Source organism: Aythya ferina (assembly GCF_964211825.1).
Source record: "Aythya ferina genome assembly, chromosome: 7".
NCBI classification, from domain to species: domain Eukaryota; kingdom Metazoa; phylum Chordata; class Aves; order Anseriformes; family Anatidae; genus Aythya; species Aythya ferina.
In genome coordinates this window covers 18,216,304-18,238,262 of record NC_140302.1, presented here as the reverse complement: position 1 = coordinate 18,238,262, position 21,959 = coordinate 18,216,304, and the positions used below count along the sequence as shown (strand labels likewise).

General features: G+C 49.3%; 2 protein-coding genes across 8 annotated transcripts in view; one reads left to right on the top strand and one right to left on the bottom strand.

The window, feature by feature from the left end:
* The first annotated feature begins 450 nt into the window (after window positions 1–450).
* Window positions 451–17,887, top strand: WNT8B (Wnt family member 8B). The gene is made up of 6 exons (XM_084526433.1): window positions 451–636; window positions 6,997–7,030; window positions 7,938–8,076; window positions 9,102–9,227; window positions 10,707–10,849; window positions 11,275–17,887. Exons 1-6 carry the CDS (start codon window positions 539–541, stop codon window positions 11,830–11,832), a joined length of 1,098 nt encoding a protein of 365 aa, XP_084382559.1. The 5' UTR covers window positions 451–538; the 3' UTR covers window positions 11,833–17,887.
* SEC31B (SEC31 homolog B, COPII coat complex component) overlaps window positions 16,678–21,959 on the bottom strand; it is a 30,859-nt gene continuing 25,577 nt past the window's right edge. For 5 of the 7 annotated variants that reach the window (XM_084526426.1, XM_084526429.1, XM_084526428.1 and 2 more), the window contains 4 exons: window positions 21,211–21,357; window positions 20,666–20,782; window positions 19,259–19,330; window positions 16,678–18,501 (listed from right to left, as the gene is read on the bottom strand). In XM_084526426.1, coding sequence (XP_084382552.1) covers window positions 18,322–18,501; window positions 19,259–19,330; window positions 20,666–20,782; window positions 21,211–21,357 — 516 coding nt within the window. In that variant the 3' untranslated portion in view covers window positions 16,678–18,321. Of the gene's footprint in view, window positions 18,502–19,258; window positions 19,331–20,665; window positions 20,783–21,210; window positions 21,360–21,959 lie in introns of those variants that run through there. The other 2 variants (XM_084526431.1, XM_084526432.1) reach the window with 2 other exon arrangements.

Below are 21,959 nucleotides of genomic sequence, written 5' to 3'. Positions count from 1 at the left end.
GTGAGGGCACGGCGAGCAGCCCTTCCCGCTGCCTTAGCGGGGGACAGAGAGGCAAGGCAGCAGCCGTGGAGATTGAGTCTAGTGATTGCTTTAAGGGATTTGCTGTCTCTTTCTTTCTCCCTCTCTCTCTCTCTTTTTCTTTCTCTCTCTCTCCTTTTCCCCCCCTTTTCCCTCCCTCTTATCCCTTTCGTGGTGCATTTGTCTTCGAGGAACCTGGGGTGTTCTTTTCATCAGTTCAATCTCTCTCTGGCACTTGAGTCCTGATTGGCTGAAGGACTTAGGGAAAAAAAAATCTTTAATTAAGTAGATAATCTCTTCTTAGGAAGTTCTGCGGCTCCATTTCACCAACCCCCTTTAGCTCTTACTTTAGGATTGGTTACCCTTCACAGAAGTTGGGATTCAGGGGGCATGCGCCTCTTCATCACACCAGGAGCGCTGGGTGGAAAATAACTCCATCCCTTCCCTAATTTTGTTGCATTTTTTTTTCTTTTTCTTTTCCCTGGTGGTGGTACCCAATTTTTTATTTTTATTTTTTAGGATGTCCTTTCTCCCTCTTTACTTGGATTTTATGTTTCACATGGACCCTTATCTGGGCATCTTCCTCCTCACTCCCTTCTTCCAACCCTGCTGTGCCTGGTGAGTATTGAGAGCACCTCAGCCTGTGTCGCAGGCAGGTGTCCTTCCCAGAGACCCTAAGGATATTCCTCTTCACCTTCCTAAACTTCCCCTCTTTTCCACATAGCTCTCTTCCGCTCTTTAGTGAGACCAGATATTTAACTAAGTCCCAAGACAACCACTGGCAGAGACATTTGATCTAAGCAGAGAATTCCCTTTTCCCCCCTCACCTCCCAGCAGTTACTCTATGGGACAGATCCTGAGCTGGGGTAAATTGGAGTGGATGTCCCAAGAGCAGATATGGAAGATCTAGCCCCTCACTTCCAACTGGGGAGATATCCCATTGGGACAGTCAGGGATTTCTGGTTTTCCAAAGGCTCACTGTCTGCTTGCCTCTTATCTTAACCAAATCAAATGGGGCTTCTCTTATTCTCCCCAGAGAAGACAGTCCCTGATTAAGAGCTCAGAGACAGCAGGGATAAGCTCGATGCACAGGAGCATCAGTCTGATGCAGGCACAGGGTTGGGATTACATGTCTGAAATTCGTGTATTAGGGTTTCCTGGGGAGAAGCTTTTGGTGTAGAAATTGCTATGGTTTGGTTCCCAACCACCTGGGACCCATCAGAAGCATCCCCTGGGTATAAACCTGTGGCTATCTCCTGACGACCTATTGCTCATCCTCAGAGTTGCTTTATATTATTTCTAGAAATGTTTTATAACGGTGAACAGAAAGAGATTACATTTGCATCAGTCCTTGTATCATCCCTTGTGGAGTATATCTATCCCATGCTCAGGCAGAGATGGACTCAAATGACCGAGCTCTAGGTATTTTTTTCATAAGTGATTTCTACTGAGTACCCAAACTTTATTCTCCCTTTCTGTGATGCCCCGGGGAATCTGCTCAGTGGATCGCAGACTTATCTCTAACAGCAAGGAAAGTCTTTTCCCATTCAATTACTTAAATCCCCTGCCTCCCCCATAGCAGATCTCTGGAGTTGTTACTGTGGATGGAAAAAACAAAATTACAGAAAGGGAAACTCAAGACTAAGTGGGAACTCATTCTTGCTAGGGTGGGGGTGAAATCTGTGTTCTCTCAGAGGTTTTCTTCTCCCTTTTATACCTCTAATTATGATACAGTAGCAAACTCAGGCTAAATTTTACTTCTTGAGCAAGGGGAATATGTATGTTATGCAGAAAGGCAAAGCTAGGCAAAAACTCATACTGAATTTATTTTGTTCTTTTCCTTCTCCCTTTATATGTCTCTTACTTTCCCCGATATAAATAGTTTTAAAATACATTAAAAGGAAAAAAATAAATCAACATCGGTTAGAAAAAGTTCAAAGGGCAGAATTTTCAGTGCATGCAGTGGAGTGAAATACAGAAATCCCAGACATTTTCAATGGAAGTGGGATGTCTAAATGTCCTGCTTGGCTTTCAGAAGGTTTTATCTAAAAGAAAAGTTTATAGCTCAAGATAGCTCTTCTTCTCTCAGCATCTTGCTCATAGGTCATAGTTTCCTGAGAGAAAGGAAAATTGTAAACTTTATTTGAAATTATCATATTACAGATCCTGTCCTTTAACTCTCACAGAGGAGGAAAAAAAAAAAAAAAAGAAAAAAAAAAAGGTTAATGGGAATTGTAATAATCCTGCTTGCAATTTCTGCTGTTTATCTGATCTAAGTGCTTAAAACGCAACAAGATATTTTTTATTTTTTTTCCTTCTGGGATTTGATCACTATAATTGGGAGCAGGGCAGGGGGAGGTATTTAGATCAACAATAAATGCTTTTTGTATATGTGGCCACTTTCCTTCTCTGATAGTGAATTAGATTCTGCCATATAAGCTAGGTGGAACGGTCAACATGTTTCTAGACCACCAAAGTGTCAGGGTTGTATTTAGCAACTAAAAGGTTAATAAATATAAGAAAATCGAGAGAAATGAAATAACAAATGTAAAACCTCAAATGTTAATGAGTTACCTCCCAGTTTCTTATCCTGTAGGAATAATGTAACAACCTCTAATGCCACAACTTGTTTCCAAATGCTTTTTATACTTCAGATATGGGTTTGCCTCTAGTTTCTGGTGTTGCTGGTTTTCTAATAGCTTGAGGATGAAATTCAGGTTGAAAGTGAAATTGTATCCATTTTCTGCATTTAAAACAATGACAGTAAAGATCTAAATACAGCTGTATCATTTTCTAAAGAGAGAAATCTGAATCAGCAGCAGAGTAGTGTCAGTGGGTGATCAGGTATCAAACAAGTTCTTTAATGAGAGATTTGATAAGGCTCTCAGGGCATATTAAACTGAGGAGCAGGGTGCGTGTTACTGGGTAACACTGTAACTGAGTAGAAATTATCAGAGGCTTATTAGTATTTGATATGTGTAAAATATAATGGGACAGATGCTTGGTGGCATCATTTCCTATTGAACCCAACACCATGTGACAGACAACCTCTGCTATAGGTTAGCTTTGAGATAATTTTCTAATACCAGATGCAATGAAACACCACTTGTCCTAGGTTTGCTTTTTCTCAGGATGAGCAGAGTTAGCACACCCTGCCCAGTGCCCTGTGTGGGCTGTGGAGGTGGCTGCAGCACTCAGCGGGACCCCACTCCCTGCCTACTGAGGTCTGTCTGTGCTCTGCTCCCATCCGTGCAATGCTATCCTGGAGTTTGGAGGTGGAGGGAAAGAGTATTAGATAGCTAGAAAATATAAAAAAAATAATAAACAAATCATGTTACAGAGACAAAATCAAAGAGAGATGCATTTCTATGCTACTTGCCTTTTAGAGATGGCTCCAGTGGCATTGCCAACACTCCACTACTTCTGGGGCATGAGTGGCTTAATGGCTTTCTGTCCTTGCTAGAGAATATATCCAGAAAAACATATGCATTTTTCTTAGCTATATCATATGGTCGAGGACAAAGTGAACAGTTTGTCTCCATTGCTACCTTTTGTTCCCTCTCAGCATAAGTAAGAAAACTTCCAGCCATACAATGGCCCACTTTTCAGCAGATAGTACCCCAATATTCAAACTGTCCCATCTCCCCTTGTCCTGAATGCACTTGCAGCTGCAAGAATTATATGTGTGTGTGTGGGGGGGGGAAGCATACTGATCTGAAGAAATCCTTTACTCCTCTAAGTGCTGCAAACCCACGCAGCAGCGTGCCTGCCTGTTGATCGGAGAGCTCAGGGAAAATGCCTTCTGTCTCCCCGACTTAATAAAAACGTTCAGAATATCCTACTGGGAAATTGCTACCGTTCCATTTGCTCAGCTGCAGATGGTGAATTGGCATATCCTGAACTTGGCCTTTTTGTGAACCTTGAGGTTTATCCTGGGAGGAACAGACCCACTGCTTCAATGCAGCTATGTCAACTGATGCCTGCTAGCAGACTGGTTTTCTGTAAACCCTGAACCCGTGGATTACTGTCCTCCTCCTAAAGCCACCCTTACAACTTCTCAGATGTTCCTAGTCCAAGATGAGGCCCACAAAGGTTTGAGACAAATGCTTCTTGCACACTGTGAATTTGCCTTTCCCTACCAAAGAAGTAGGAAGCCGTGCAGATGGGATGTCTCTCGTTTCACAAAGGCCAGATAAGAGAGGAATTGTAATTCCCTAGATCTTGCCTACACGAGGGCATTTTAGCAGAATTTTCTCACAGCTGCTACCAGGGGCTCAGATTCATACCAACACCATCATAAGCAAGCTAGTGTGGTCCCCACGGCAAAGCTCTTAAGGAAAAGGCAAAGGACAGGAGGGAAAACAGACGGAAAATAACTTGTTCATGCTGCTACCCAGTTGCGCGAGGATGGGGACCCACAGAGCTTACACAGCCTGAAAAGCCCCAGGTTCATGCCCCTGTGTGATTCAGGTCACCCGATGCTCTAATCACCCGGCTACAGATGCCGTCTCTCCAAGTCCCAGGAAATATTTAATTAGCTGTACAATGCAGAAGCGGCTCCCAGAGGAAAATTCCTCTGCAAAATAGCCATCAGCTTCATGCCGAAGCACCCACCGGGCCTGAAGAACAGCTGGGGCTGAATCCTGGGCCTGAAACAAAGGAAAGGGCCTGCTGCTCTCACACTGTGCCTTGGCCGCGGCCCCCTCCCACCTTGACCCGGGGGAGCCTTTCCCATATCTTCATCCATATGGATACATTTCCAAAAAAAAAAAAAAAAAAAGGAAAATAGAAAAGTAGACTTGCCAAACGAAACTTTGCAAGCTAGCTCTTTAAACCCCTGAACTGTGAGTAATAGCAATGATCGGGTTTCTTGTGGTTTTGACTGAGCTAAAGCAGCTAGCCCTCCTTAGCCCTCCTTTTTGTGGTGTACCTCTGAGATCTCCGTCAGGGCAGCTCCAGCTGAGGGGACTGCCACATGGCTGCACTTCTTCCCCCAGCTTGAGGTGGTAGTGTCTGTTTTCGCCTGCACTGCTGGGATGCCCAAGCCAGCCCTGGGGTTCTCAGTGCTAAGGCTCTGTAAGAGCCCAATTTCTCTCAATTTATGCTCCAGCTTTTTGCTCTGTTACTCAATGCAAGGTCTCAATCAGCTCACATCACCTCTCCAGCCTCAGTGTCCTCCCCTGGGGTACAGCATGCACCCATCTCCTCAGAGCCATAGCGTGCCTGCAGGACAGGCTCTCTGCAGTCACCAGAAATAGTCATGAGGATTATTTTGCAAACCTGAAGATTTGGAATGAGTTGATCGTAGGATAAGCCTCCCTCCTCTTGCTTCATTTCTGGCTAGGGATTGTTGGGGTTGGCTGTTGGTCCTTTCTGCCAGGCATAGCTGAGCTGCATCCTCCAGATCTCTCGTGGTGGTCACAGCACCACACATGCTCTTGATACTGACAGACCACTTGCATCCAAACAGCCTTTCTTGCTAGAGAAAGAGACTATGATGGTTTCAGTGACCATGATTTCCAGCACAATCCTACAAATCGTTGTGCTGGTGCAGGGAAAGGAGCTCAAGGCTGCAGGGAACAGGGGAGGCCAGCGGGGATTTTTTTCCAGTGGAGAAATACTCAATGAATGCTGGCCTGTGAGCAAGCTTGGCTTAACAAGCCTGCAGCCAGGCAGCGACCTGGCTGAGGAGCTGGTGATCCTACACCAACCTGCTGAAAGCTTTCATTCAGCTTCAGCAGCCCCCAGCTGCCACCCAGCAACACCAGAAGCTCAGGACACTCTCAGTCCCTGCTGAGGACAGTGTCACATCCCACCACTGCCTGAGGAAAGGGGGAAGCTGCTCTCAGCTCAGGCTCTGCAGTCACCCTGGCAGGCAGCAGATCTCATGGGGCACGGTGTGGCCTTTTGGGCAGGGCAGTCTCAGGTGGGAGCAATGAGAAGAGATTGCTGTTTTGCTTTTTCCTCCCCTCCCACCTGGAGGCAGGAGGAACCGGTTAAAAATGTTGTGTCACGGCAAGCAAAAACCACATGCCAGAAGAGCGTGAAATTGGTTACAAAAAACTTGTGATTCAAAAAATAAATATGAGAGATGCTTTCCTTTATTTTGCAATATCCTTAGGAAGAGAGCCCACATTTTAATTTTTTTTCCCCTCTGTAAAAGGAGTAGAATTTGCTGATCTACAGAGCAAAGCAGGGGGATCATGAGGCTCACAGAACTGAAGATTTTCGGAGCCCCAAATTTAAGATTACTGAAGCAGACCTCACATATTTTCAGTAGAAAAATTAATTTATATGAATAGTGGCAGTTTTCCATGAACAGTAGCAGAAATAAAATTTTCACAGGAATACTTACAAGAGGGCAGCTCTGGAAACTGTTCATCTCATTTTTTCACATTTCACTTGGAAAACATCAAAGTTTAATTTGGGCTAAGCAAGAGGAGAGCATGGGCTGCCAAAGCTGGCTTCACAGGAATGCAGGAGGCCGTGGGGCACGGCCCATCTCCTGGGGCTGGGCGCACACTACCCTGAGTTAAGCTGAGCAGCGTTTGGTTATGGCAAAAAGCAAGGGCAGGGGAGCAGGGAAGCGCTAAAAAGATGGGGGAATTGGTATGAAGGGCAGCTGTGAGAAGGAGAGCGAAAGGAAGGAGTGGTGATAGAGGACAGGGGACTGCAGCAGTGGGGAAGGAAAGGGGTGCAGACAGCAGGGCTGAAGAGTTGCTCTGGAGAGGAGGACAGAGGAGAGTGCAGCCATGGGGACCAGGGGAAGAGGGGGTCCCTGGGGCTGTGCAGGCAGAGAGGGTCCAACCCGGAGGGGGGAGCAGGCAGGGGGAAGGAGGAGGCACCAAGAGACCAGAGGTGCCTGCGGCCAGGAGCCATGCAGGCTGCGGGGCTGAGAGGAGAGCCCTGGGATGCCAGGCATTCCCCAGGCCCCTCCGCCGTCACCCCCTCCCTGCTGACACTGTCTCTGTCTTCCAGGTCAGTGAATAATTTCCTGATGACGGGCCCCAAGGTAAGAGAAATCCCTTTGATCTCTGTCCCTGATTCCACTAAACCCAGGGGAGGGGGTGGGGGGTGGCTCCTCCTTCCCACTCCTCTCCATCCAGCCTCAGCCAGAGCTCCCCTCACCCCAGGACTCCAGCAACAAGGCATGGGAGGGCCAGGGATACCCTCCTAAGAGCTGCAGCTCTCAGCAAAGGAGCCTGGGATCCTAAGCTGCTTGGGGTCAGAATTTGGACATAGATCTATTGACATCAGGTGAGGATTTCACCTGCCATCTATTGCTTCCCGCTGATCAAGTCAGCATCAAGACCCATGGTTATCTGGCTGGAAGGACACTTTCTGTGGCCCTACAAAACACGCTTCCCCAATGAGCACTGCTGGAATTGCCAGGAACTTGTTTGGTGTTTTTGACTCCCCTCCTCCTTGGATCCCTCTTTTAGAGTCTTATTTTTCCCTAACCAGGACCAGCTGTAAAATTCACCCCCAGATTTTTGTTCCTCCTGATAAACCCATCTTTAGAAGCCATCTCCTTTCACACTGGAGAGGGAAGGGTTTCCCCATTGCCAGGGCTGGCCAGCACATTGCTCCTAACATGGCTACTAGCCAACAGCTCCATTTGGCCTTCTCCCTGCCAGGAGGCTCAGCCTCTGACCCAGCACAGCAGAAAATGCATTTCCTGCGGCTGCTGGCAACTGCCAGACCCCAGGGGAACCAAACCCAGGACAGCCCTTCAGCTCAGTACATCTTGTCTCAATAAGATGGCACACAGGTCTTTTGCAGTTGAATGCCAGCCTCCTAGGGAGTTTGGTGCTCTGCACCATACATCTCCATCCATCGAGACCCCACAGCAGCAGGACCCACAATATGCAGTGCCAGGGTGATGCCATCCCCCTCCTGACCTGCTGCTCTGCCCCTAGGCCTATCTCATCTACTCCAGCAGCGTGGCGGCCGGGGCGCAGAGCGGCATCGAGGAGTGCAAGTTCCAGTTCGCCTGGGACCGCTGGAACTGCCCCGAGAGGGCACTGCAGCTCTCCAGCCACGGCGGGCTGCGCAGCGGTAAGGAAAGCATTGGACACCACTACCGGGACCCCCTTGCCACAGGTTAGAGCCCTGCAGCCCCTCCTCTCTTCCCATGTGCCTCCTTTCCTGCTCCATTCCCATCTGGGCTGTCCCTCTTCTGGGAAAGCTCAGGAGGGATCTTCCAGGAGGCCCCTTCACCCATCAGGCATGTGCTGGGACTTAGCTTCAAGGCAAGGCAGCCTTGCAACTCCAGTGCTGCCTCTGGACCAGCCAAGACCCAGATGGTGCAGGAGTGCCCTACCAAGCCCTGTGTGGGCTGCTGGACACACCATGCCCAAGGGGGGCCTCTTGCCTTCAGGGCTGGGAATCAGCATGGGGCAATGAACAGAGGGATGGGAGTGAAGTGAGCAGACAGAGCTCTGTGGCGGCTGTGTTCTGGCCAAGGAGTAGAAGGAGGAAAATCTCCCCACAGCTTCCAGGAGGCTGTGACGTCAGAGATACCTGGTGCAGAAATCCAGTGTTAGCTGGGATGGGGAGAGGGTCCCAGAACCATTCCTGTCTAGGTTATCTGCTCAGACACAGCCCATGCTGATGTTAAATGAAAGCCAAAGGCCCAGTGACATTAGCTGATGAACACCACACAGATGTTGCTGGGCAGGTATGGGCTCCCCACTGAGCCCCTGTCAGTCTGGGCTGGTGTCTAGCAGAAGAAAAGGCTTGAGGGAGAAGGCCCCTTCCTCCCTGGGGTGTATCAGTGAGATGAAGGGGACATTTGGTTGTCTGTGCTGTATACCCTCTGGTGAGCTCCCACGACAGCCAAGTGATGAACTCATCCACAGCCTTGGAAATAGCACAAGTCATTTTGGATTTAGACTGGCAGCTTTCATCTTCATGTGGTTCAAGCCAAGACAAAGCTAATCTAACATATAGGGTATCCTTTCTTCCCTGTTCATTGCAAATCTCACCCAACCCAGTCTCCTGCATGGCAAGAGTCATTTCTAACACTGGTCTTGCCATGAAATCTTTAGCACATTTGCTCTCCTTGTCTTCCCACTTGACAGCAAACCGAGAAACCGCCTTTGTCCATGCCATCAGCTCTGCAGGCGTCATGTACACACTGACCCGGAACTGCAGCCTGGGGGATTTTGACAACTGCGGCTGTGATGACTCCCGCAATGGGCAGCTCGGTAAGGACAGACAAGCTGGGGTCCCCCTGTCATGCCCCAGACTGCAGGAGGAAGCTCTCCTCTCCTCCACAGTTCCACCAGAATTACTGTTGGGGAATGCAGGATGGCATTTATAGGCCTCAGGAGCTTTCATCAGTGCAGCAGATACATGAGATCACAGTCAGGAGAAACACTGGCAGTGCCCAGCCTTCATCTCATCCCCATCCCTGCTGTCCCCAGCCTCTAGCTGCTGCACAGCCCTTGGTGTGGAACCCCAGGGCTTCACCACTTTGTCTCTCCCCTCAGCTCTCACACAAAACAGTGAAATTTGGGCATTTTGTTTTGAAAAGAAAAAAGTGAGATTTTTAAATTATCAAGATCTTTTAAAAGCCTTTTTTTTTCTTAACTGTACTGGGCAGTTGGTGCGTGTCAGTTTGTGACAAACTCCACTGGAGTGCCCAGTATTGAGTAATTTGCTTTATTGGCTAATACTTTTTAAAACAGTCACCATTTCATAGGTGTCAGAGGCCTGGGATGGCCCATCTCTAGCAGAGCAAGACTTTTGGGCAACGACACAACAAATTTTATCTTCTCTGGAAAATTGAGCTAGTCACGCTACACTTCCTTTCCCCAAAACACGTCTGTTTTTCATGAAATTTTTCCATTGCGAACTTAAAAACTTGGCAGGCAAAGGAAATTTTTGGGTTTGTCCGAAACATTACGGTTCAATTCCACGTGCTGCCACACTGACTCTGGGTTGCTGTTTCTGCGCTGGTTAAATGTTTCCATTCTCCCTTCGGCCCCAGCTCTTGATTTGGACTTCATCATCCACTGCAATCATCCACCTCCCATGAGACACCACCGCCTTTCCCTGCGAGAGGGCACCCAGGCAAGGGCCAGGCCTTTCAGGGACAAGAGGCACAAGGCCATTAAACCACAACGCCCACAATGTACCACTGAGGCACACAAGGGTCAGAATATTCCAGATTTCAAACCTTCCCAGAGAATCTGGTATTTTTCTCTAGGAGGAAAAGAAGAAACCGCACAATGTGTTTCCAGGCAGCTGAGCTAAATTATCAAGCCCACACTAGGTTAGCAAAAGTACCCGCCGCGTCTTGCTGTATGGTTTCAGACTGGTCTGGTTAAAGTCATGTTTAGAGGGAAGGTGATTAAAGACCCAAAGCCTCATCTATTTAAGATTTCTAATATACGATAATTAACAGCTTCTGAATCCTGTTCTATAGAAAGCCTGGAAATCCTTGGGTTTCTCACATGTGCCTTCACTTCCTGCATAAGCCACATACTGCCCAGGTCTCAGCAGAAATGGCAGAAACACAGGGGGAGGGAAACTGGAAATACCACTGGGCAAATGGCTGGCTTTGTCCCCCAGCCTCCATTCCCCATCCCATTGCTTCTGGTGATCGCCCTTTCTCATCCCTGGGGCCACAGCACGGTGAGGGGCTGGTTCCCTGGCAGTGCACATCTCATCTCCTTTCCTAGGTGGGCAAGGCTGGCTGTGGGGAGGCTGCAGTGATAACGTGGGCTTCGGGGAAGCCATCTCCAAGCAGTTTGTGGATGCCCTGGAGACTGGACAAGATGCCAGAGCTGCTATGAACCTGCATAACAATGAGGCGGGTAGAAAGGTGAGCCCCCTCCCTCCCTCCAGACCTGGAAGCACATCCTTGATTTGCTATGGTCTTTCGCTATGGAGACTCACTGTTTGTTGTGGCTAAAAGCCCAGGAGAAATAATTACCTTGCTGAGGAGAGGGGAAGGCGGGGTAGCAGTACTGACATGAGTGTTTGTTCTAACATAGCAAACCTTCCGTGATTACCCTGCTAACTCCTTCTTGCTGTCCTTTCTCACTCTTCAAGTGGTAAAGTACTGTGGAGAAGCAAACCTGAACTTTTAACCAACCATCCCTGGGCAGGGCTATTGTACAAGGAGGGGCCATGGCAGACCTCTCCACAAGCTTGGAGCCAGACCTGTCCATGAGCTGCAGCACAGAAATGACCCCCGTGAGCCCTCTGGGCATTTTCCTGCATCTTCTTTCTCTCCTTATCTTGCAGGCCGTCAAAGGGACCATGAAGCGGACTTGCAAATGCCACGGTGTGTCGGGGAGCTGCACCACCCAGACCTGCTGGCTGCAGCTGCCTGAGTTTCGGGAGGTGGGCACTTACCTCAAGGAGAGGTACCACAAGGCCCTGAAGGTGGACTTGCTGCAGGGTGCAGGGAACAGCGCTGCCAGCCGGGGTGCCATTGCCGAGACCTTCAGCTCCATCTCCAAGAAGGAGCTGGTCCACTTGGAAGACTCCCCTGACTACTGCCTGGAGAACAAGACGCTGGGGCTGCTGGGCACAGAGGGGAGGGAGTGCCTGAAGAGAGGCAAGGCGCTCAGCAAGTGGGAGAAGCGGAGCTGCCGGCGGCTGTGTGGGGACTGTGGGCTAGCAGTGGAGGAGAGGCGGGCTGAGATGGTGTCCAGCTGTAACTGCAAGTTCCACTGGTGCTGTGCTGTGAGATGCGAGCAGTGCCGCAAAAGGGTCACCAAGTACTTCTGCGTCCGCAAGGAGAAGCGGGAGCGGAGCGGGGGTGGTGGGGCCAGCCGCAAGCTCAAGAGAAAGCTCTAACTGCCCCCTGCTCCTCCACGGTCCTCTCTGCCCCTCCTCTCCTTCCCTCCCCACCTCCCCAGCAGCCCCTGGCACCATTTCCTTTGGGGTTAGCTTTGTCTCATTCTCAAGTAAGGCCTGTTCACCCAGCATCACCTTACTGGGGCTTGGACAAAGCAGAAGAGCTCCCCTGGGCCTTGGCCATACAGGGCATTTCCTGCTAGTGCAGGGGCTGATGACCTCTGGGACACTCGTGTTGACAAAACCAGGTGAGATTTGGGCCCTTCAACACAAGTTTACTCTATCCAGTGACTCTTTTTATTGCTGAAAACGCAGCTGGTCTCTGTGGCTCCTGCTCCTTTCAGCTTTTCTGTTCCCCAAGCAAGTACTGCTCACGCTGCTCTGGGCTTTTAAGCAAACAAGATCAATACTCATGAAAACACGAAGAAGCTAAGATGGCACCACTAAACGTGGGCCACTCAGAGTGGTATACCCTAAAACAGAAGAGGCTTATAGTAACAAAACAAAAAAAAGCCTTAAAATAAAATCGTTACTGCTTTTTATTAAGCCCTGCACTGTGAGGAAAGAGAAAAGGTGTGCAACTCTTTCCTGTAGTGAGCCAGCCTCTGTGAGGCCCACAGCATTACCTCCCATCCCTTCACAGCTCTGCTAAACTCTCCAATGCTTCACTTTGCAACTGAGACAGCAGCAGCAAAATTCAAGCTGCTGCTTGACCTGCCCATTAAACATTTGTCCTAAGAAGGGGTCACATCACTTGCTTTTTTATGTGCTTCCTCTGTATCTTCAAAGCCTCCAGGTCTGGCCTCCCTTTTCACCCCAGCCCTTGACTGGTGCCATAATGATGCCCTCATACTTCTCCAGTCCCTTTTCCCTCCCAAATCTCTCCCAGAGAGGAGCTGCCAGCTGAGCCCCTTCCCCAGTTCCTGGTGTACTTGCTGAGCACTCTTACCCTGCCAGCTAACTAACTAAATACTTCCTCCTAGTCTGAGAAAATGTCAGTTTCTATTTAATGGTGTTGTAAATAGGAAAGTGAAGCACTTTGAAGTTTAATTTATTGCACAGTTACTGTGATGTATACATAACATTTTTTCCTCCACGGCATATTGTATATACTCTATAGGCTAAGCAAGCAGCAGGAAGATTTGCTTGATTCATCTCTGTTCCCTTGCCATGGCTGAGGTAGGCAGGGAAGAGGCTAGAAGAAGCAGGACCTGAGGAGACTTACTGCATCATCACACTGATCTTCCTCAGGCTATGAATTTATACTTGACTTTGCTGTTTGAAGTGTCCTTCAGACAGATGAGAAGCCAGCAGAGCTAAGTTACTGGCCATCAGATCTGTCTTGTAGTCAATATTTGTAAACCAATAGCCAATGCAATAAATCAGTAGCTAAGTGCTTGCAAAATGCTGTTGTGTTGGGTGTTTTGTTTGTCCAATTGCATGTGCAGATGTATGTAGTTAAAGTTCTGGAGACTACAACACAGCCACTTACTCATCTGTTTAGCACAAGGACAGCTCACCAGTTCCCTCCACCTCCACCCCTACCATGATAGGAAAGGGTTTGCTCTCTTGGATGCAGCCTCAGGCGAGCTCAAACTGCAGTGCAGCTGTGAGAAGAAAAGGAGGTGAGAGGGGGCAGATAGAGGCCCAAGTGCCCATTTCAGAGGTGACACACTGAAGACACTCCACAGTCTGTATGTGTGTCTCAGTTATAAAATATCCCCTTCATCTCAGGGCTATTTTGATGGGGCTGGGAATTCAGACCTAGGGCAAGCTGAGGTCCCACCAGAGCCAGAGTATTCACATGAAGCAAGAATCTGGCAGTTCAAAAACTGAAGAAAAAAAAAATCTTGGCCTATTCTCAGGGAAAGCTGAAACACTTCTGCTCCAGACACAAGCCACCAGCTGTGTGCACAAAGTTCCTATTAACACAAGGACCTTGCCCCAGGTCTCCCTTGCATCTCTGGCACCACCTCGCTCTGCTCCCCAGGGTGGGGATGCATCCTTAGGCAGGAAAGTAGAGAGCTGTAGAGAGCCTGTCACCTAGCAGAGAAAAGCTTCAGAACAGGCTAGCTTAGGGGCAACCGCAAGGCAGAGAGGACAGCTTCCACCCCTTGTCCCTCTGTGCTCCCCCATTCCACAGCCAGCTTCAAAAAAGAAGAAAAGGGGAAGCCGTGGAAGCTGTTTCCTTCCCCCCCTGCCTGTGCCACTGCCCCACACAAGTGCCCTGTGAAGACTGTGGTGCAGGCCAGGATGCGCCCATCGGGCAGGGTGACGCCAGTTGGCGAAGGGGAACAGCGTCCCCATCCCTCCCCAGGCCTGCTGGGGCGAGGGGGCACACAGGGCGCGTTGGGAGCACTGGGAGCAGGGGCCCCACCGCCGCATGCTTCTTTCTCTGGGACAAAATGGCGACACCGCAGCTGCAAAATGTGCTGACCTCAGCAGCGGGTCGGGGCCCGGAGGGGTCCCCCTCCCCAGCAAAAGCAGCCCTAGGCAGTAAAGGCACTGCTGCCATTGTGTGGCAGGATTGGATGCTTCCATGTATTCATTTCGCTTTAATGAAGGCGCATTCCTCAGAGGAGAAATATTTACATTCAGCTTCCCAGGTGGTCACCTTCGCCCAGATGACACACAAACAGGCAGCCCCCCGCTCCCTTTTCCAATCCAAACCTCTTTAGAGGGCTCAAGGAGGAGGGGAGCAAGGGGAGGGGGGCTGCTGGGGGCGCAGAAAAGAGAAGGGAACAAAATGCTAATAAATCAGCCAGCCAGCCCTTTTCCCCTCCCCTCTGTGGAGTCAATGGAAAGTGTCATTTCACATGCTAATCCCCCTCCGCTCTCTTCACAACACCTTTTCCGAAAAGTGTTTGGGAAAAGTCCTTGTGGCCCGTTTACAGCTCCCTGCCGCTTCGGATTCCTTCTTGTCTAAGGCCGCGGCCCCCGTGTGGGTCTCTCCCTCCAGCAGGGCTCCTTACAAAAAAAAATCTCAACAAAGACTTTGGAGTTCATCAGCCTCCCACTGAAATTCACAGCTGCTGAACAAACTAATCCCCTCTCTTGGCCTTTCTTCCTTTCAATGGGTTCTTGGCTTCAAAGACACTTTGGGAAAGGACTTTGTGGGGACTCACACTGCTCCCTCAATAGAAGTTAGTGCAAGCATTATCTTCAGAGCAAGTGGCTTTACAAACAAATACTGCCTAACAATCTCTGCCCCTCCAGTTCCCCCAAACACACACAAGCCTAGCCTACAGACATGATGTTATCTGCAACGGGATTAGAGCTCTGTTCTCCATGCCCAGGGATCCCTTCCTCCTGCCCCTCCAATTCTTTGTCAAACCGGAGGCCTTCTCACCCAACAGAAACAGCAGTGCAGGGACGCTGCGGCAGCATGTGCCCACATGGGAGGCATGGACAGGCTGCTGTCTGTAAACCAGAAGCTGCTGGCAGCCAGACAGTGCTGTACCTGGAGCAGTGCTTTCCAACTGCACCTCCGAGGCAGCAAACAGCAGTAGGGACGCAGACTGAGGCCTGGCTACCAGCCTCTCCGAGCCCCTCGAGTGGGTCCCCTCACTACCACGCACCTGCTTGGTTTCCCTACCAAGAGTTTTAGGGACAGTGCTCACTGCAGTAAACCTGAAACAGAACTGAGCAATGGGGAGACAAAGGAAGGACTAAGAGCAAAAGCAAGGTAAGTAGGCAGTCTCTGCACAAACCCAAGGACAGCAGGTGCAGTACGTGCTGGAGGAAACTGAAGTCAAATGCATCTGAGAAACAGATGGAAAAAGATCTTATTTCTCAGTGGTACAAGTGGCCTGAGTTAAAGCAAATAGGCTGGACTGCACAGGGTACCACAACCAGATCCAGAACAGCAGAATCCAAGGGTCACAACACAAGTGCAGCCCTTGAAAATCATCTTGCATCTCTCCCAATGAAGGAGAGCTGGGAGGCCTGACTGGTTGCTAACTGCTCCCACAGCACTGCCAGGCTCCCTTACACCTGGCATTTGCCCCTGCAAGCAGAATTTAAAAAAGGCTGTTTTTCCTTGAATGTGTGTGTTGTGTCCCTAATAGCCCAGAACCCTGGTCCCTTCCTAACAGTGGCCAAATCTTCCCCCATGCAAACAGTGTTTCTCAACCTTTATTTCCTCCCAAATCATCCCAACCAGAAGATGGGTAATATAGTCCCTCATACTTCAGTTTCATGTCTTCTGACTGGCTGGCCTGTACAAATATAATAGCAAGCCAGCTGGCAACAATTTATTTTTTGATTCTTCCTTCTTTATCTCACTACTGTCCCACCTCAGCCTTCATACCTTCTTAAAATCTTAGGTGAAATCAGCCAAGATTCAGAAGTTATTAATTGGTGGCAAGAACTGCCAACTCAATTTCCACAAAGAAGGTCAGATCCTACTGCTTGTTTAAGTATCATGGCTTCAGTGGCGTAACAGTGGCTTCTAACAGGAGAGGATCTAATCAAGGGCTCTCTTTACTTACTGATATCATTCCAACTCCTGATTCCAAGTGTAAACTCCTCAACGCCACTGGGATTCCCCAGTGGAACCCCAGCATCACAGGGATCTTCTTGTATCTGATGCAGAAGGACAGTAACAACTGAGGAAGGTATCTTGTAGAACAGTTCTCTGACCCTGCAGCCCTGTGGAGCAGGTAACACCTGAGGTCTCAAACCAGGATGTTTGCTGCCCACACCCACAGAGCCCATGATCTGGTTTGCCCCACATCATTTTTTGAGCTGAGAACTCAGTAGGAGGCCCTGAAGACTGAGAGAAGTCCCCCCAGACATGACAGGCAACTGCCTTTAGGCCCAAGTCTAAGAAATAAGCTAGAAGCGTCACAAAACACAGCTTTTATTTCACTGTTCTGTAATCTCTCAGTGCATCAAAGTGCAGCAATAGAAATATAACACAGCAGCAACAAGGAGGCACTTTGACCTGGAAAGGAGAGGGTGAGACATACCCTCTCCCTCCCTTCTCTGATTCCCCTCCCTCCGAAGTCCCATGGTAGAGCAGGCTGATCCATGTAAGTCACTGAACCACAGACCCATGATGGCATTACCACTCAAGCAGCAAGCAGAGGAAAGCAGGGGCTGGCTGCAGCCAAACACTGGGAAGAAGCCTCGCTCCCAGCTAGGGTCCAATTGCTCTGCCCAGCTAGCATGAAAGATGGTGAGAGAGGAAGACAAGGGAGGAGGAACAGAAGGAAAGACACAAATGTGCCCTAAAATCCCATCTACCTTCCCAGATTTCTTCCACAGGACTTCATGCATTTGCTTCATTCATTTATTTTAGCCCAGAGGAAATGCCACAGTAATTAGAAGCTTCAGTACAGCCAAGTCCTTGGGACTTGACAATGCCACCTCCTGCAGCACATTTCTACCACCATGGTGCCAAGGGGCTTTGAGAACCACCTTTGCACATACACATTGCCATAGGCAGAATGAACACACCACACTTGGAGCAACAAGTTCTCTCCTCCTGCTTGAGTTTGGGTCAGTCTGAGTAGCTCAAGGGGATACTTAAAGGGACCTGTACGACTCCTGCTGCTTCTAAAGCCCTTAGACTGCCCGGAAATCCCTTTAGATACCACCAGCTGGCAACAAGCCAACCGTGCTAGCATAAAGGAAGTGAAAAAGGCCAGCCAGCCAGCGCAGCTTTTAGCCCAGACACACAATGCTACTGGCTCTGGGGAGGAGCACACAGAGCAGCCCAACTTGTCAGCATTCCTGAATGGGAGAGTCCCAGGAGCTGGAAGGGTGAAACCAGCCCTGGGTCTGAAACAAAGGCTCAAGCCTACAGCTTATGGGGGAAAAAGGGATACTGGAGGGTGTGGGGGATAGTTGGGTCTCCTGATTACCCTTCTAGGAATAGAGAGGGCTGGGTGAAGGTGAAAGCTAGCCCAGAGCAGGCTTGCAGTTAGCCCTAGTTGTAGCAGGTATGAGAACAGAAGGGCAAGAAGTGAGTCAAAGATTAGAATGAAGTTAAAGAAGGAACCAGAGGAGAGATCCTGGCTGCAGCCCAATGGAGCAGGGACACCACAGGTCCCAGGGTCCCATGCTGTCATGAGGCAGCAGGGAATAGAGCCCGAGGTGCCAGCCCTGTTTGTCTCTTATTGAAAAGCAGTGTCAGCCTGGGAAGGAGGAAGTTCCCCCTTTGTGCTGGGGGAGCAGGGAAGAGGTGGCTACACAGAGCAGTTCTGGGGGGAATCTCTGCGTAACCTGGACAACCTGAAATTGAGAGCCCTGGGTTGGGAAGTAGCTTTGGGGGGATAGCAGGGAGAGAACAGCCTCCAGGAGACCCACAGTCCAGTGGGCTTTCTGGAGAGCAGATGGGGCCAGGAACGCTGGCTCAGCACAGTTCCAGGCGCTGGCACAGACTTATTTCTCCAGAGTCAGAAGGAGAGTCCACAACCTGCAGCACATCGACAGGTGAGGAAGTCCACCAGCTCTCAGCGTGCACTGCACCAGCTGCTCCGCACCTTATACGTTCAGCTTGCCAGCAATGGTCATGAGGACTTTCAGGATGGGCATGAAACCAGACACCTCACTGAAACTGCTGCTGCTCACCACCTGGGTGTGAACCAGGAGACCCTGTTGGTAGTTCCTAGCTTCAATGCAGTGGGCAATCTCATGGAGACCCATAAGGATGGTTGGAGAGAGCTGTAGGAAGGGAGTAGAAATAAGTCAGAATGCCCAGCACTGTTACACAGGCCCCCGACTCCCTCCATACCCTTCCCTCCTGATCTCTACCTAATCCTCACGAAACGCAACACCTACACAGCCAAGCACTGGCAGGAGGAATAGCCTGCTCTCTCCCTCAGTTTCCCAGCCCATGACAAATATTAAACCAATACCCAGGCTGGGTTACAGTGAATGCAGGTCCTAGGTAACGCCATTTCAGCACTAAGTGAATATCTGATGTATTTGTGGAGGTCAAAGGTCCATCTAGCACAGAATCCTGTCTCTGTCCAAGCATAATTTGGACACTCAGGGAAAGAATGTATGTTACAAGGATTCTTCCCTTGATTGATAACCCTCCAGCAATTGGCATCAGCTGTTTCAGTTTTCCAAGCTAGAGCTTACACTAGATTCACACTTAATAACCACCCCGAAAACATTCCTTTACAACTTCCCATTCCCATCTGGAACCTGTCAATATATCAGTATCCTTCCTGGGGGAAAAGTGTCCTGCAAATACCTCCCCAGCTTTTCCTTACATTATATCTGGGCCAAGGTTAAGGGAAAAAAATGTATAAGGCAGGCTGGATTCAAGGAACATGATAAGGTTTGGCAATCCCTAGCTTTCTTAAGAGGATATGTGCTGGAAATACTGAGGCAGACACCAAGGCCCACAGCCCAGGACAGAGGTGGGACCAGGAAACCAACTCAATCACAGGGAATGGTGGCACCTACTTACCGCCTGCTCGCGGAGCTTCTCGTACAAGGTCTCCAGCCGCTGCAATGCATCCTCCAGCTTTCTTCGAGTTTTCTAAAGTAAAATAGGCATTGCTAGCTCTGCCAGGGATTAAAGCCCACTGCTTCCAGTATCAGTTTGCTCTTGTTCAGCCCTCCCCTCTATTCTTCCCACAGCATCTTGCATTTCAGCGGCATCACAACCTCTGCCAGACAGATTACAAACAGAGACTGTGATACAACCAGCCATGACCTCACTGTGCACGTATTTATGCACATGTTCTCTTCCCAAGACAGGAATTTGTTCCCATCTCCCAGCCTAGACATTCCTCCCTTGTAACAGTGTTTGCAGACTACACAACAGAGCAACTACTAGAAAGGAGGGAATATACTTTTTAGTCCAGGCAGCCACCAACAAGAGGATCTGAGTACTGATGAACTGGTGGGACTGACCCTATTGGGGTCCCACCTTGGATAATCCACTCACAGGTACATTATCATTATACTGTGGATAGAAATACCTGTCTCTGGGCAATGCTGGGACAGGCCTGGCACGCTCAGGAGCTCAGGTGCATTGTATTGCTGTACAAATCCAGCCCCACAACTTCCATGTCAGCTTAGAGCTCGAGAACATTAAGCCCAAGCCACAGGTCTTTCCATCCCTAGAGGGAACCTTTAGGTTATCTCCCAGAAATTGCTATACTGCACTCCCGGAATGCACACAGCAAACATGCTGAAACTACTGTTACACATAAGCTGTCTGACCCCAGGACAGTTTGACAGGCAGGGCTCAGTGTTTTTCCCAACACCTACTAAGTAGAAGTCACCTGGAAGGCTTCATGGTAACCCCAAGGTCTGGGAAGACCTTACAGCCTAATATAACATGATGTGTCAAACACTGTTTTGCTTCTGAACACAGCCTGGCCTGATACATTCACGCGATGCAGCACACGTGCCAACAGCCTTCCAGGAGCTGAGGTGGAGAAATTTCAGTGACTCAGACACAAAGATCGTCTGGCTTTCTCTCTCAGCCAGGATATCTCAGCCTTTCCCTTTAAGCTCTGAGGATGGCTGGCAATACCAGCTCTGCAGGAACTATCTGCAGATCAAGCCAGTGAAAAACGAAGCTAAATCAGCTGGGTCATTCCTTCTGCTTTCCTCAGAAAAGAGCCAGTAGGACAGAACCATTGATCCAAATAGGCAATGAGAAGTACTGGGTAAATCCTAGAGAATGCACCTCAGATCCCATGAGACGAACAAGCCTATAGCCTAAATGAAGGAGGGAGATGGAGATTAACCTCGCTATATGGAGACGACTCTCCCTCTCTTACCCTGACCAAAGAAGATAGTACATAGAAGTCAAGCATCAGTGAGGACAAAAAAGCCAAAGGCCAGAGAAAGGAGGACTTACGGGATCAGTGGCAATAGCAGAGCAGCGCTGCACCAGCCCTTCAAAGGTAGTCTTCAGCCCCTGGTGCTCAGGCGGCAACTCTTTCCTCTCAACTCTCTCTGCAGGTAGCTGGTGATACTGCCAGAGACAGAAGCAGCTGAATGAATACAACAGGAACATGTAAGGCTGGAGCAGACAAATCCCCCTTCTGCAACTATGAGCAGAAAGAACGTCACCCCTTGGAAAATCCAGAGAATACCTGGAAGCACTGAGTTATATTATCATCCTCAGACTGCAGTATAGTTTCAGGCCGCTGTGGATTCCCAACTCTCAGCAGGCCGACAGCCTGTCTGCTCTCCCTCCCTCCCAGACATACCCAGGTGTCATTTTCCACCCTGGCAGCAATTCTAACTATTCCTCTAACACTCAGGCAGAGATATGTTACAAGGACAAAGGAGCAGGCACAAGCCCTGCAGCTGCCAAGCAATAAGAATCTCAAAAGCCAAGTTGTTTTTCTACTTGACAAGGAGCTGGTGGCTGGGGAACACCACACTTTCCCTGGATACCTGCAGGCTGCCTTCCTTGGGTGCTCCTGGGGGTGACTGGCCAGATTCCTGCAACCTGGAGAACGAAGGATGGATCCCTTGGGGCTCAGTGGGAAGGCTCATTACTGGAGCTGTGATGGGAGCTGGAGGAGTAAATTTCTCAGGCAGCTGTCAGCAAAAAAAAAAAAGAAAGATTAAAAAAGAAAAAAAAAAAAACCACACACAAAAAAACAAGTCCAAGGAAGAAGGGTTGGTTACACTCCCCACAGTCAAATTCAACATCCTTTCTAACTTGCAGAGAGCCCAGTTCTCAAGATGTGTAACACATCCCCGTTCTTTGAAGCCCCCTGACTCAAGAGCATGGGGCCCTTCCTCTTGCATCCGAGATGAACAGTCAAAGCAACAGCACGAAAACCCCTCTGGAATTGTTCAATCAAAGAGATCCGTTGCCCCTGAAAGCACTGGTCCTCAGAAAGCCGCCTTGGCTCTGCGACGGCACGAGTCCTGAATGTAGAGATTAGCAGCAGTAAAGTGTCCAACAGAGCAAGTGTTGAAGAAAATCCCACGACATGGGGGGAGAATCCTCTTGCAAACACTTCATCGTGCCCCTGCTAAGCCAGAGAGTCAGGATAGATTCACTCTGACAGGGCTAGATCAAAAGGAGATGGCTTTAACAAGAGGCTAATCCTGTTGTAGTGAGCACAGCCTGAAGCAGGTTCCCAGCTATGCTGCCAGAAAAAGGGCGAGAAGTCTCTTCCAAGCTAAAGAAG